The 15155-nt window shown below is 42.8% G+C and overlaps 1 protein-coding gene across 1 annotated transcript in view; it reads left to right on the top strand.

Annotated features, from left to right (window-relative positions):
• The window catches only part of NLRC5 (NLR family CARD domain containing 5), a 127859-nt gene that overhangs the window by 65325 nt on the left and 47379 nt on the right, over window positions 1-15155 (top strand). Inside the window, exons 18-32 of the mRNA XM_019505888.1 lie at window positions 1745-1834; window positions 1969-2016; window positions 2705-2779; window positions 3905-3988; window positions 4775-4858; window positions 6149-6238; window positions 6370-6432; window positions 7190-7273; window positions 8439-8522; window positions 9624-9713; window positions 10572-10637; window positions 12089-12172; window positions 12290-12373; window positions 14236-14322; window positions 14540-14620. Of these exons, the coding sequence (XP_019361433.1) occupies window positions 1745-1834; window positions 1969-2016; window positions 2705-2779; window positions 3905-3988; window positions 4775-4858; window positions 6149-6238; window positions 6370-6432; window positions 7190-7273; window positions 8439-8522; window positions 9624-9713; window positions 10572-10637; window positions 12089-12172; window positions 12290-12373; window positions 14236-14322; window positions 14540-14620 (1194 nt within the window). The remainder of the gene's footprint in view (window positions 1-1744; window positions 1835-1968; window positions 2017-2704; window positions 2780-3904; window positions 3989-4774; window positions 4859-6148; window positions 6239-6369; window positions 6433-7189; window positions 7274-8438; window positions 8523-9623; window positions 9714-10571; window positions 10638-12088; window positions 12173-12289; window positions 12374-14235; window positions 14323-14539; window positions 14621-15155) is intronic.

The following is a 15155-nucleotide window of genomic DNA, read 5'->3' as shown; positions in this document are numbered from 1 at the left end:
CTGCTAACCTGTGTTAATGTGCTGAACCAGAAGTCAGAAAGTATCTGGCTTCAGTTTCTGCCACAGACTCGATGCATGACTTTGGGCAAGACACTGGGCTCTCTGCCTCTGTTTTCTGTAAAGTGGGGGTAATGATACTTCCCTAATTATGTGGGCTCTTGGAAGGATGCATCTATAAACAGTTCCTATCTGCTCAGCTACTGCAGTAGTACAGTCTTCCTGGGTAGAGAAGATAGGTTAAAGTAGGGTAGGGAGATAATAGCCATATACTAGAGTCCTTGGGCAGCTTATCTTTATCCAACACACTTGCATGTCACCCAGTACTCCCATTTTTAATGCTGTATGCAGGCTATGGTTGCTTTTGAGGTAAGAGACAGCCCTCTATTTTATTTTTTTTCTACTTGTAACAAGTGGGTGTCCCAGAGCTGGTCTGATCATTGGCCTGCCCTCTTGTCTTAGGGCTAAATGCCTGTCTTCCTTTCCTGCCACACCTTTATGTTACTGATTACAAGATGTCAGCAGGTGGGAGGCTGCCCATTTACCTGCCCTCATGACAAGGGCCTATGTACATGACTCTGACCTCTCCTTACTGTGTCCCATGTCTCGCAGATGTTTCTCCAGTGCCTCACACTAGGACCCGAGCTCCAGAGTCTCACACAGGACTACTTAGGACAGAGAACCTCCTGCCATCCCCATAGTTCCTCCCTTACCTCCAAGGTGTTGAGCAGCAGCTTAGCCAGTGGTGTCTCTCCAGCTGCTAGCAGCAGACTACTGCCTTTGCTGTTCAGGGCCCAGCTCTTATAAGGAACAGCTGGGTCCTTTTCCCAATCAGGCACCCCTGCCTAATTGGAATTGCAGCCAGCTGTAGGCTGCCTTGCTGCTGCCACCACATCCACTTCAATAACAGATCACACCAATGCTCTGTTACACTATCAGAGTATAGATTACATATAGAATCAAACTATGTAATATTTTCAACTGAATGAAGGCGCTATAGAATCTCTGGGGATAGGGGGGCGGCGCTTTAAGTAGAGTGGTTCTCTCTCTGTCTTATGTATCAGTATCCCTATGCTTAAAAATGGTGGTGGGGCACTTGAACTAAAGTTCATTGAATGATTAATTGAGTCTGCTCCGACAGTACCTCTGTGCTCAGGTATAGGTGCCCTCTATGGCTACAAATTCCAAGCTTACATAAAGAGATTAGGACTGTGCTTATTAGGACTGCGTTTATGACCACCTGATCAAGATCAGAATAGCAAAAGTGACAAAGAAATGCTAAAGGAGATTAGAGATACTATAAGAGTAGGATACACCATATTAATGAATTATCTTGAATTATCTTCATTGACTCGGTTAATTTCTCCTCTTGAATTATCTTCATGGATTGGCTCAATGTCTCCTCAGGGTGTGATGCAGATCCAAAATGCCTAGACATTATAAATGACTGCTTTTTGGACACCTAGTTCTGGAAGCCACTCTTGATTTAGTTCCAAGTTCCAGCTACGAAGCTGCTCACTCACAGTGGATGGGAGTCCTTTACATCTATTTTGACTAATATTCTGTTTTACTGAGTTACATGTTCAGAGATAGAACTGAGTATTCTTGTATATCTCCAGCCCTTACGCTACTAGTTCTTTAGACCAATTGTCTCTACTGTTATTTTTAACCTTGTATAAATCACTGACACCAGTGATCATTTAATCCTGTCATCATAATGGCTTTATTCTGTGTCCTCTTCTCCTAGGCTAAGCGGTAATCGGGTCTCCCTGAGTACTGTGTTTTGCTTAGCTCAAGCCTTGTCTTTACTGGAACGCATTAAAACAGTAGACATCAGGTATGTTCAGAGCACTCTTTCTGAGGTTTCCCATCAATAATACTGTTTGGGATTAGGGGCATTTTTCTTCAGTCCACAAGACACAAGCACTTTTCTTCTGACTACACATTCATTGTGTTCTCTTTTGGTTACAGTTTGGGAAAAGCTCAACTCATCCTTCTTACATTTCAGGAAGGTGTCAGGTAAAGAACGTGGCCTCCTCTCTGTCTGAGCCTTTCAAGTATTCCAAGTTCTTTGCTGTTGGAGAGGCCTACAGCATTTATTTATCTATTAGATTTCTATGCTGACCTATGCAAAGCTGTGGCATTTTTGTATCTTTTCTGCTGTTCTGTAGTGGCTCATAATAGGGATTTTAGTTTGTTTTGGGGGGCTTTGTGGCTGTGGTGTGCAAGAGGAGTTGAAGTGCATGTTCTTATGGAGAAATATTTCTTATATGGATGTCTGTGATTTCAAGGGACTGGACTTTGTAGTCCGGGTTCCCTTTCTAGTGCTGTATTCATCAGCACACCATCACCACAATGTTTACATGGCCACTTTGCAATTGCTTGAGCTCAAAAGGCAATCAGCGAAAGAACCTTATAGGCTCTGAGTGCCAGATGGGAATGGTAGAAGTAAGGAGCATCATGGTGAGGGGACAGTGGCAATAACTTGAGTGGATGAGGTGACAGATAGTGATAGGGATTGCAGTCCATTGGTCCATTTCCTCCTGGGCAGCCACTCAACCAAGGCCAAGGTTGCCAAGGCCACCTATGGGCACATGGGTCCTCTGAATGCTGTGAAACACTCTATATAACAAGGAGAATCAGCCACACAAACTCAATATATAGTATCAGCCCTGCTGGCATGGTAAAAAGTGAATTCTTTCCCCAGGGTCAGAAACACCAGAAGATCTGCAGGAAGGTCTCTGGCTCTACCACAACCTTCAGGGAGTGACCGTTGCTTTCGGTAAGGTGGTTTTCTTCTCTGGCTCCATTCTTCACTCAGAAATATCAGAAGGGCAGTGCGTTATCATTGTTTCACAGCATTTCAACCTTCAGAGACCATCTCCCTAGTCCCTATCCTCGTTTAAGGTTGGGTGACAGATTCTCCTTTGCATTGAAGAGCCTGTCTCCTATGTCTGTGGGTTACCAGCTACAGCTAGCAGTGGAGAAGGAAGGTGGGGAGTTCAGAGGGGCCACAGCTTACAGGTATTGAGGATTCCTCCAGTGACACCTTTCGGTAAGCAGCTTCCTGCTGGGGTCACCTCCTTCCTAGATCCCCCAGCACTGATATGAAAAGTGGTATGGATATCGATCCCAGAATGGCCTAGATGCCATTTCACAAGTTAAAATATTTGTGATTTGAGATGAGTCCTGGGTTCTTGCATTTTGGCATAGCTCCATTGAAACTGATTTGCAGTACATGATGACCAGACATATGAGTTATTACATTATTTCACCCCTCACACAGAACAAATCATAATTCTGTGAACTGGTCCACTAAGAATATGCTGTAGTCTGCTATTTAGACAGGGTCTTGGCTTTGCTATGGGAGAGATCTTGTCTGTTTTTAATAAGATAAGAGGGCCTGATTGCCTGCATCTTGGAAAAGCACTTACATGCATGCAAAGTGAGAATCACACTTGTGTTTTGCCTGCTTTGCTCTCACTTAACCTACATATAAATGACTATACAGAGTACAAGGCATTAAAGGACCAGTCTGGCTAAGGAGATAGCCTTGGAATGGCTCACATTTAGCAAAAAGGTGTTCCTTCCCCACAATGCCATACCTCTTTCTTCCCTCCCTGTTTATGTGAGTGGGAGTCCCACTCAGAGACAGAGTAACATTTCAAGCCCTGTTTAGAGTGGACTGATCAGATGTTTTATACAGGGAAAGCATGTTTCAGTTTCCAAAGGAATTCTTATTGCCAAAGCTGCCTCTTCAGGAAGACATCTCACAAAATAATGTTTCTTTGGGGCTAGATCCTGGCTCCTGAGGTGCCTTGAAACATGAGGCTTTAAGATGTAAATGGTGTTGCCCATGCTGTCAGTGTTGTCAGCCTTTGCATTCTGATTGTTTTGTTTGCCTCAGTCTCAGGGAATGTATGGTGGGTCCAGAGGACATGGACAAGCTGTGTCAGATCCTGGCAGGATGTACTGAGCTGTCAGAAATTGAGTAAGTGCTTCTGTGCAGTGTGAAAAATGTGCGCATATGCCTGTCTACCTCATTGTCATATAGTATGAAAACTACCAATAGAAAACCAATGGGCCAGATTCCCAGCAGTGCTGTATTTATTTTGCCAGTGGAGCTGCACCCATTTACACCAGCTGATGCAATACCCTTGATTAATCAGGCTTTGTGCTGGTGGAGCATCTGTGGATCAGAGAGGTGAAATCCACTCTTTCAACCCAGAGTCACAGTGTGGGATCACAGAACTTCCTTCTTGACTAGGGTTGTTGTCTCAGTAGGCCTCAGCCCCCCAGTGCCAGTTGCATGGACTTTATGAGGCCCCTGACAACTGTCTTTGGCCTCCTATAATGAACTTGTGTGTAAATCCAAGAGAACATACATTGGGCTGACACCACCTTCTATTTCCATACCCTGTGTAGATTTTGGGGCCAAGAAGAGACTGTTCTCATCTATGTCTGGATAACCTGGCCTCCAAAAATGTTTTTGCTGTAATCTGTGCATCAAACCCATACAGAAACTATGAAACTAATGATCTAGTGGTCTCTTATGATTTATCCACCTATGTCCATTTCAAAAGTTTTCCCAAGTAGTTTCTTTGTTCCTGGAAAGGGACAATTTCCATATTTGAATTGCTAACATTTCAAGGCAAGTGTTTCCCTGCTGAATATTTATCCTTTAACACAAATGTTGTTTTTAAAATTGTATGCTAGCCATGGACCTTACAAGTTACTCTGAATCTTCATGCAGTGTGTTCTCTCCTTTGCTCTGCAGTTTGTCTAAAAATGCACTGAATGATCAAAGCATCCAAAGGTTGCTAATGTTTCTACCACGTCTGCATAGACTGAATCTATTGAGGTAAGATCTGGGGCCACTGTCATGAGATGGGACTTTAGAGTTAGAGGGGATTTCAGGGGTCATCTAGTCTAACTCCCCAGGACAGACGTAAAATGAGCTCTTCCTGAGTATTGTGAAAGCTGCGATACTGCAGTACATCCTGGCAGCACTAACAGATCATCCTATCATTCTACATCAATACCTGCAAAGGGCCAAAATCAGAAATTCCTGGAAGCTCATCACCACAATTTCTCTTCTGTTTTTAGAACCAAATTTGAACGAACCTTTATTGTTAAGATATTGAACTGTTTGGATGTTTTTCCTTCTCCCACACACTTGAGTGTAAAAAGGCCCCAAATCCTGAAATAATACAAGAAAAGCCATTCTTCTGGCATTTACACCTTGAAGGAAAAGTGCTGGACATATCAAGAAAAAGCAAGCTTTTTAAATGGTTTTCTGCTCACTTAAATTGTCTAGTTTGGATAAGCTTTGGGGCTTGATCTGATGCTTTTTGATAATGTCAGGAATCTCTCCATTAAATTCAGTAGGCTTTTGCCTTAGGTTTCTCTGTGCATATTTAGAAAACAGCACAAGCTCTGAACCTTTTTAGATCAGCTTTTCACTGAGTATGTGTAAGAAAATAGGGCCAATGATCTGGAAATTAAGTGTTCCTTAATCCTAATCTGTGCAGCCCTGCCAAACTAAATGTACCTGATCTTGTTTGATTTTGGAAGCTAAGCAGACCTAGGCTTGGCTACCACTTGCATGGGAGACTACTGTAGAATCCCAGCAACTCTAAATACAAGCCAAGGAGTTGTGGTCAAGCACTTTTCGAATAGTAGACCATAGAAATGTAATGAGTAGCAAGATGTTGTTCAGTCCCATGGTGGTTGCTGCATTGATGGATGAGAATAAAAGGAAGCAATCTATCCAGGCACTGACACTGAACTGCCATATAGCCTAGGAATAAATCAGTTTCCAGAAATACAGATGGGCATACTTTCAAATGATTTGTGCACACAGCTACTTTTCTGCCTTAACTGGGTATCTGCATGTACTGGGCTGGCACCGGATTTGCAAATGCAGTCAGAAAAAAAAGGCATGTAGAAACAGGGACCTATTCACCATTTAATTGGTCTAGCTTTACATAGGTGAAGTTATACCAGCAAAAAACTGGAGCATAGCAATGGTGAATCAGGTTGTTCAAATGCAAGGTGTTCAGTAGCATGGCAACCTTTTTTGAAAACGAGGCTTTAACTTCTTTGCATTTCAGCTTGTTTAAATGAAACTGATTTCTTTTCTCCCCATCAGTATTAGAAATAACAAGTTATCACCACATTGCACTCTCTTACTGGCCAACTCCATTAATCTATGTGAGCGAATCAGAGAGGTAGAAGTCAGGTAAGGAAATGAAACCTCTTTGTTCCCTGCAACACAGCTGTTATTGAATTCCTATGAGTGGATTTCAAAGTTTGCCCTTTAAAACGAGTGTAGTAGTGGCTGAAGACTTTCCTTGCTTATGTTTAATGTAGGTGCAGTGAAAATGCCTTTTTGTGTCTAGCAAAGAATATGGAAATCCAAGAAATATCCTGTAGGTAGGTACATATAATATTTCTTTATAATTTCACTTCTTTTGAATGAATTGAAAATCTTAGCATCTGTTAAAAAAACTACCAAAATCAAATGTAACAAAATAACACGTGGCTAAGATTTGTATTATACATAATGAAATCTTAGTTTTTTTAACATCCTAAATATGCTCCTGCAGTTGTAAGGATAGTGTCAAACATCTATGCCATGTTGGACAAAAGCTCTGGATTCACTGCAAGTAGCTGCACTTCTTGATGACCTGGTCTTTTAGCAAGTAGATTAAGACGCTCTTGGGGGTTGTTTGCAGTTCTGTCAGTGACTCCTACAACCATGGCCAAATAACTAGCAGCCGCATTTTGAAGTGTCTCCAAGTCTGAGTGCTCAATATGAGAAACCTTGTGTGTGATATTCAAGAGTATTGAAGGTCCATAACCTCCACTTACGTTAGTTGTGGATGCTTAATACGTCTACAAATTAAACCCCACAATGTCTCAGCTTGGGCATCCAGACATCAGTAACCAGCTTTGAAAATGTGAATTTTCTCTCTGTAACTCAGTTTCTCCCCTTGAAACACAGAGATAATCATTACCAACCTCACAGAGATGTTGTGAGGTTTCGTATTTGCAAAGATCCAGCAGACTCCTGGAAAGAAGATCAGCTAGTGATTCATAGCTTTCCATATGGAGGCTGAATCACTGTGAGGGAATATATCTAAATCTATCTTCAATTACTTTTCTGTCTCATTTGGCTATCTTTAAACAGGCTGACCAATTGCAGCATTGGACCAAATGAGATACAGGATCTCTGCAAAATCCTTGAACAATGTGACCATCTTGCAGAACTGGAGTGAGTGGGTTTTGAATTTTTAGCATCACCCTGAATAGAAGATGAACAGAGTTAGTGAGAGAAAGCTCACCATGCATTGATGAGCCTCATCTGTTCATTATGGATACATACAGTATCTCATCACATGAAAAAAAATATAAAGAGTAAGGGAACACGAGATGACTACTCGGGGGTTGGATCAGGTAGAAAAGTGATGCTGCCCAAGTAAAAGCTGGAGAGCCATTCTATTATGCTACAGAGTCACAGAGGGCTACAAGCTAGTTACAGATATGTACATCCACTGAGTACTTGAGGCCACCAGCCTCAAGCAAGAGACTATCGAACTGGGGATGGAACAAGAAGAAGCAATGCATACTTTATTTATGCTACCTTACTGAAGTATTAAATCCCAGATGTGGAGGGACAACATACCTTGCTCCAGCCCCCATTGCTCCATCCATGATGAACTGGAGAATTCTATAGCTCTCAAGGGAGATGCAGAGTCCACAGAAAAAGTTTGACTCTACCATTTGGCCCAGTTCTGTTGTGGTGTATCCATTCTACTGCAGGGCAGTGTATACTGAACTCTTAGAGCTGGATAAAAAACTCATTGAAATCAGTGACAGTCTTTCCATTGATTTCACTTGGCTTTGAAGCAGGTCCACAGGGTGTCTGTACACATGCCAGGAGGCTGCTCCGATGCACTGTAATTACAGCACATCAGAGCAGACTCAATTAATTGAGCCTGCTGGAGCGTGCTAATTACTGTGCTTCAGCCAGCCTCCATGTCTCATGTAGCAGTGTCCCCATGCTTCAAAATAACAGCAGGGGTGCTTTAACTGAAGTTTGTTCAACAAGCTTGAGATGAAGTTCCCTCACCACCAATTTGAAGCGCAGGAACACTGATACATGAGACGCTCCGGGCACTTTAATTAAAGTGGCTCTCAGAGGCTTGCTATGGTGTTGTTTGTGAGGTAGTTCTTTATCATGGTGTCACGTATAAAAGTATTTTGTTTTCCAGTCTCCTTACTGTGGAAAGTTTGCTCTGTGGTTTTTACCATGAGGTGCTCAGTTGGGGCTTTGACCTGGGATGTTTGGTTTTGATCTTCCTGGGCTAAAGGAGTAGTCTTGTCTATAAGGACAGGGCTGATGCTTGTTTTTGTCACCATGTTCTTTTTCATTTCAGCCTCTCTGGGAATCAGCTCGGCAATGAGGGGCTGAGATGCCTCCTGGCTAACTTGCCCCAGATGCGTGTTTCCCACTTAATGAAGTAAGACAGTATATGTTTAGTCTGAGGACTCTGACTGCTTTTTCTTTGGTATAAAAAAAACATCATAGAACAGAGGGTTCTGGGGGAGAAGGGAGGGGGTTCATCTATTCAGATCAGTAGATGATCAAGAGGGACTAATTACCCTCTTGTCCAGTCTCAACACTGAAGCCAAAGAGTCAGTGGGCTTCAGGGACTGACCCACTTAGATCTTTTGTTATAGTTCCTCCAGGTCAGGATTGAGCCAAGAAAGCCAGTGTGAAACCTGTCTATCGGATTCAATGGAAGTTGCATCTCTCACTCAGAAGAGCACCATGGCATGAAGTTATTCTTTAATCTGTAACTTGTTTGTAAATAAACAGAGAATTCTGGTCTCCAAGGCTTCGTTCCAACCCTTTTTAGCTGGATTCTTTCATTGAGAGCTATTATTTTGAAGATGCTTCCTAGAAGGAGCACCCCACCTACTGATACAAATCAAGGCACAAGAGGAGCTACCTTGAGTGCATGAGATTTCCAATCATGTAGGAGTTTTCCCCGTGCATTACAGGAAGGAACCACCCCCACCGCCCACATAGTGATAGTGGGGATTACACCCAAACATTAAAAGGGAAATGCACCTTTCAGTATCTCTGTGGAATTAAAAACTCTGATGGTCTCTTATCAGGTATACACTGGACTCAGATGTCAGCAAAGGCTCTGAGCTTGTCTATGCTACCACAGTAGTGTGTTTTGGAGAACACAGGGCTGAACACATCCCCTGCCTCCCCCAAACTCAGGTTCCCCCAGGTGCTCCAGAGGTAGAAGTTTGTTAGTGAAGCTGTCCAGTTATCACTATCATCCACCCTCCAGCTCTCACCCACAGGCCTGAGAAGCAGGCTTTGTTGGTGAACCCAGAAAAACCTATGTGTAGAGCTTCAGGTTCTGGGCCATGTCGGTAGACTTGGGGGGGTCAAAGAGTGGGCAGGGCATGCTTAGCAGCAAGACACGCTGCTGTCAGTGTAGATGAGCCTTTTTAGGCTATCATGTCAGATTGTATGAAAATGTAAACAGAGCTGTAACTGAATGCTCTAACATAGTAAGAACCACTGTGTTCTTTTATTACAGCCTCAGCCATAACAACATTTCCCAACATGGAGTTATGCATCTGATTAATGCTCTCACCACCGGCAGAAATGTATCTGAAGTTCAAGTCAGGTATGTTTTCTTGTCATTACCTTTTGACTTTTCCATTGACATTTACCACTTTAATTATCCTATAATCAATGTATGAACTGTGAGGTCCCAGGTGTTGAGTGCAAGGGTTAAATTTTCATTTGATATATGTTTTTCATGAATGCAAAATGTTTACAGGCATCCTTTCCTACTGGTCAAATGCACATTTTCACATGCAAATGTAGAAGTTAGCCACATAGTAAACTTATTCTGTAGAGGCAAATCTGGGTAATGTGCATGGAAAGACAGATGATGCGTGCAGTTCAGCCTCCATTTTCTAAAAAAATGGTGCTTATTCACTTCAATATTTTCTGTGTTCAATGCAATGTTGCCTAAACTCATCATTTGTCTCTCTTTATGTCTCAAACTGTAGTCTGAGACAATACTGGCAAAACCTAATTCTGCCTAATGGTTAAAGTTGCTCAGCAGATCCTTACTGCTTATTACTGTTTAGTTTTCACTTGGAAAACCTGGTTCACTTTGAACCAAATTTCCCCCATGTCATTTTCATGCATGATTATGGTAAATGCAAATACAAATCAGTATTTGTACCACATACTTGCAAGCATATTTTTCACATGCAGTCGTGTCACCTAAATACAACACATTGCAATGTTGTGTAAAGATACCCAAGGTAGTTTAGGTACTGGAAAGTGTATACTTGTGTTAATGCACTACAACACTAAAGCCAAATGATCCTGCTGAGAAGCTGACTCTGTCAGAGCCAGAGGTACTGCATGGTCTATGATAAACATAGCCTGTAACATTTGGCCCAGCCCACTACAGACTTGTTCCCATGTCATTGTTAAAGGCTAAACTCATGTAGCCTTCTCTGTGCAGTTTGTGTGCTGAGGAGACATCACTCATCAAGTTCACAAGTGAAGATGAACCAAAGAAGATTCTAAGGTAATTGTGTGAATAATTTTACCAGTAATTTTTTCAATCCCCTCTAAAAGGATAAAGTCTTCTTTTCTTAGTAAAGAAGAATGAAAAATATCTCTTCACATAAAATAAGGTCAAAGTTCTATCTAAGTCTAAATGGCTTATCAGGATAATGGAAAGAGGTAGCTACCCACATTAGTCTGACGCTGGGCAGAAGGCAGGGTAGAGATGCACCCTACAGACTAACTAAATCAGAGATGCATAAGCTTTCATGAGCCAGAGCTCATTTCATCAGATGCTACAAAAGAATATACACAGAGCAGGCTATCAAACATTTGTCCCTATGAGTTTATTACTTGTTTGCCTCTCTCAGCATTGCCCCCTTCCTCCCTCTCTTCTGTGTCCTTTGTATTCAAATCACTCTCCCCATTTGATAGCCAGCTCTGCACATGTCCTTTCATAGCATCTGATAAAATGAGCTCTGGCTCTCCAAAGTTTTCGCATCTCTAATTTAGTTAGTCTGTCAGGCTGGTAGAGTTATGCAACAGCACATAAGGGAGTGAAGTAGCTAACATCACAGTAGCTGCCTTTTTTGACTCCCTAGTTCAAAGGCCCCAGAACACATTTAGATCTGGGTAAAATATGGGGGAGCGTCTACATGTCCATTAATGTGCTTTAGTTAATGCTTATTAAATCTAGTACCTCCATTGTGAGGTACTAGGAAAATGCTCATTAGCCTGTCTTAATGCAGACTAACTAAAGTGCATGCTTTTTAAGGGGCACTTAAGGGGCATTAGTTTATTTTAATATGCATTAAGTAAAAAGCATATTTTTATGTGATGCTTTAATGTGCAGTAAAATAGGCTAATGCATACATGTAGACATGCCTAGGGCAATTTTTAGGACAAGCCCACAATGGGATTCAAACTTGTGCCTCTGAAGCTGAAATGAGATACCTTAACTGTGCTGCCACTGCATCCCTTTTCTGGATGGTAAGGGGAGGGTATTATATAACACCCATAACAAATAGTACATTTCCTTCTTTTATCCTTGCAACAATAGTCCCTTCAAGTGAGAGGGCAAGAAAATCTAGGCATATGTACTCCGTGTGTAGCTCTGATCTCCAGCTTATTGTAATTTGTTATCCCATCAGTCTCACTTAAATGCAGCTGAACTACAGCTTGTTGTCTAGCTCTTTTAACTCTAAATCATCCACTATTATCCCTGTGGCCTGAGTTACAGGGGAGACTGTTGTGGAAGATCAATATTAGTGCCTGATAAAGCCCTCACTAAGCTGCATATCAAAGAACTCTTAAAATTTCACTAACAACATCTTTCTGGGAAGCTTACAGAGTTGTTGGCACTTAAATGTGGTTGTTCCTTTAGCTTAGTTGAAAATGTAGTGATGTCTGTAGTTTCTGGGTCAGACAAACTAATTACTCATAAGGGACTCAAACTTTTCTTCTTTCTTTCAGACTAACAAAGTGTAACTTTCAGGAAGAACACTTCTTACAGCTGTGTTCGCTCTTGGAAAAGTGCAACTATCTGACAGAATACATGTGAGTTAGACATAGTTGAGAAAGCTGATTGGCATAGCTTGACCTTGGGCAAAGAGTATTTAGTTATTGTTTGCCTTTCTTAAAATAATATTTAATTGCAATGATCTTTGATTCTAGATCAGCAAAAAACAATATGACAATGACTGCTGTGGAAAATCTCTTGCGAGCTCTGAGGAAAAGTTTGGGTATGCTGAGAATAAGGTACAGATTCTCTGTTAAGTTTGTGAATAAATTCCAGTTTGGTTCTGATAGCCTGAGATCCAAAAAACATCCAGTCTTATGAATTTAAGGGGGTCATGTTTCATCTGGTCCTGGCTGGGATATTTCCAGGGAAAATATAGGCATTGAAGACAGAGTTGTTGGGAGTTAGTATCCTGGCACATTCCTCCTGGAGTGTTGTTTTAGTCTCCAGCTTGGCATTATGGTTGCTGTACTATATGAAGTGTCATTTTTCAAGATACAAGGAAAACAGTGGCCATGGCCTCTTGTGGTTCTTGAAAATCTCATGGTAGTTGCCTTAAGAGGAACTTAAGGACTTCAGTGTCTGAGCAAACTGAGACTTCCTGCCCTTAGGGCAGGGGGCTGGACATGATCTCCCTTCCAGCCCTAATGTCTATGAAATCTATGAAATTATTCTAACTTCAGTGTCTTAGCAAACTCCTTCAAGTTCATTAACTGTCTGAGCAAAATACCCTGTGATATTTCATCCAGATAATTAATTCTTCACTTCCTATCTCAGACTGCATAGGTGCTGCTACCTTCTACCTAGTGGCAGTGTGACATTTAATGCAGTGGTGCTCAACCTTTTTGGCCAGCGGGTGCATAGGCCGTGCCGAGGCCATGTGAGGGCCAGATTCAGCTGATGGTCCCAATCTAGCATGGGGCAGTTGCAATAGGGCCCCATCTAGCCACACAGTGGGGCAGGGGGCATCCAAGCCTCAGCTTGGCCATGTGGGGAGAAGGGGGCTTGACTTGGACCCATGGGGTGGGGATAAGGGGCCTTGACTTGGCCCTAACCCAGCCCCATGAAGGAAAAGGGCATGGTCCAGCCTCATCCAGCCCCAGGGGTTGGGCATGGCCTTGGTTTACCCAGCAGCAGGGGTGAAGGGAGAAGAGCGACCTTGCCCCAACCTGCTGTGTAGGGCTCGGGGTTTGGGAATTTGGCTGTGGGGGAGGATGGTTTGAAGCTTTGCCACTCTTTCCCTACTGCCAAATTTCCCAATGTGTGGGGAGGCCTGCAGGCTAGATACCTGTGGCTCCACAGGCTGCATTTGGCCTGTGGGTCAAAAGTTGAGCACCCCTGATTTAATGAGTTATGTATCTCCTTCTTCTGCAGACCTGAGGAAGGGTGCTTTGTGCCTGAAAACTTCTCTCCCAACTATACAGTCGATCCAGTAAAAGATATTACCAAACAAAACTTGTTTCCTGCATATTCCCTGGACCATCACAGCTAAAACAACATTATAACCCTATTGCTTTTTACTGCCAGTGGGAAAAGTGAGAAAAACTAATGGGGGAGGAGGAAGGCAATGTTAACATCCCATATGGGGGAAAGAACTGCTTTTCACCCCATTGTTTCCTGTATGGACACTACTTCCCCATGCAGAGGTGACAGAATTTCACTGAGGAACAAAGGGCTCCTTATGGCTATCTACACACATGCTGGGGCAGGGGCAGAGCATTTTAATTAAAGTGGTTCCCAGAGAGATCTAATTAAAACACCTCATCATCACATCTATTAAGCCCCTGCATATTTAAGAATAGCCACAGGATGCTTTAGTTAAACATCATTCCATCAGGTTTAGCTAAAGTGCCCCAGCAATCTTTTTAAAATGCACAGAAAGTTAATAGACATGATGATGAGGCAATGCTAGAGCATTTTAATTAGAACGTGGAGTCTAGTTAAAACGTGAATGAGCACATGTATAGGCAGCCTCCGTGTCTAGTTAGCTGAGTGCTAGGTATTGTTCAAATATGCATGGACATACAGCATGGAGAGGGACACATTTTAGATAAACCATGCTCACCAAATAAAATAAAGCTGTCTTTATTTTGGATTGCAGCATAGATGAACCGTGGGTATGTGACAAAGAGCTCCTCACCCTTCTGGAGCTGGCTGTCCAAGTGCAGGGGAACATTATAGAGATCACGTAAGTTGCACATAAATAGCTGCTGTTTTAGTTCCTGTTTTAAAAATAGAAATTAGCCTGCATTTAGAAATTGGCTTATTTCTGTTCACATTGCAGGTCGTGCATTCTGTATTCCCTCCTCTGGAAAGTATACTTAGATACAATAGGTTTGGGACAAGTTGTACAGGGCACCAAAAATGCCTGGTCTGATGACATCATTATCTTTACTTTCTCCTAGGATACTGAAAAACAAAGGACTCTTCAAAGTGGGTGAAGAATTTCCTTATCGAATGGAGAAAATGGAGGATGTTGTTAGCAGGTGGAGATATGCATCTTGTGGTTTTTTATCTTGCTTGTGGCACATCATAAGATAAAAGAACTCATTAACTCTGCTGTGGTATGATGAATAACCAGGAGCTCTAAATAGAGTAAGGCTTGAAGCCTGGTTGATGCTGACTTCTGCCTAAGTGTTTGCTCTGTTCACCACTGGGGTTGGGGAAGGACATATTCCCCTCAATGCTGCCCTTTCATTTTACCATAGTGTGGACAAGGAGGCCAGGAGGGAGCAGGCTGCACCCTCCCCATTCAACAGAGAGCCTGGAGAGAGGGTTTGCATAGGTATGGTCTGGCCCCCAAGCCCAGCTGTACAGGGTCTAAAGCAAGGTTCCCTCTAAGGTGCACGTGTGCGCAGCTGTGCACAACTAAAACTGTGGCCATGCACAGCCTTTTCAAGGCTGTGCACCAGGAGTGGCTGGGGCAGGAGCCTGGCGTGGGCTCCACCAGCTCTGGGGAAGTGCTCCACTCCCCCACATCAGGGCTGGGGAGTGGAGCACTTCCCCAGAGCCAGCGGAGCC

This window comes from Gavialis gangeticus, unplaced genomic scaffold (genome assembly GCF_001723915.1).
Source record: "Gavialis gangeticus isolate Ggan-Ray unplaced genomic scaffold, GavGan_comp1, whole genome shotgun sequence".
NCBI classification, from domain to species: Eukaryota; Metazoa; Chordata; order Crocodylia; family Gavialidae; genus Gavialis; species Gavialis gangeticus.
Note: the sequence above shows the minus strand (reverse complement) of the source record. Positions and strands in the feature narration are given on the sequence as shown.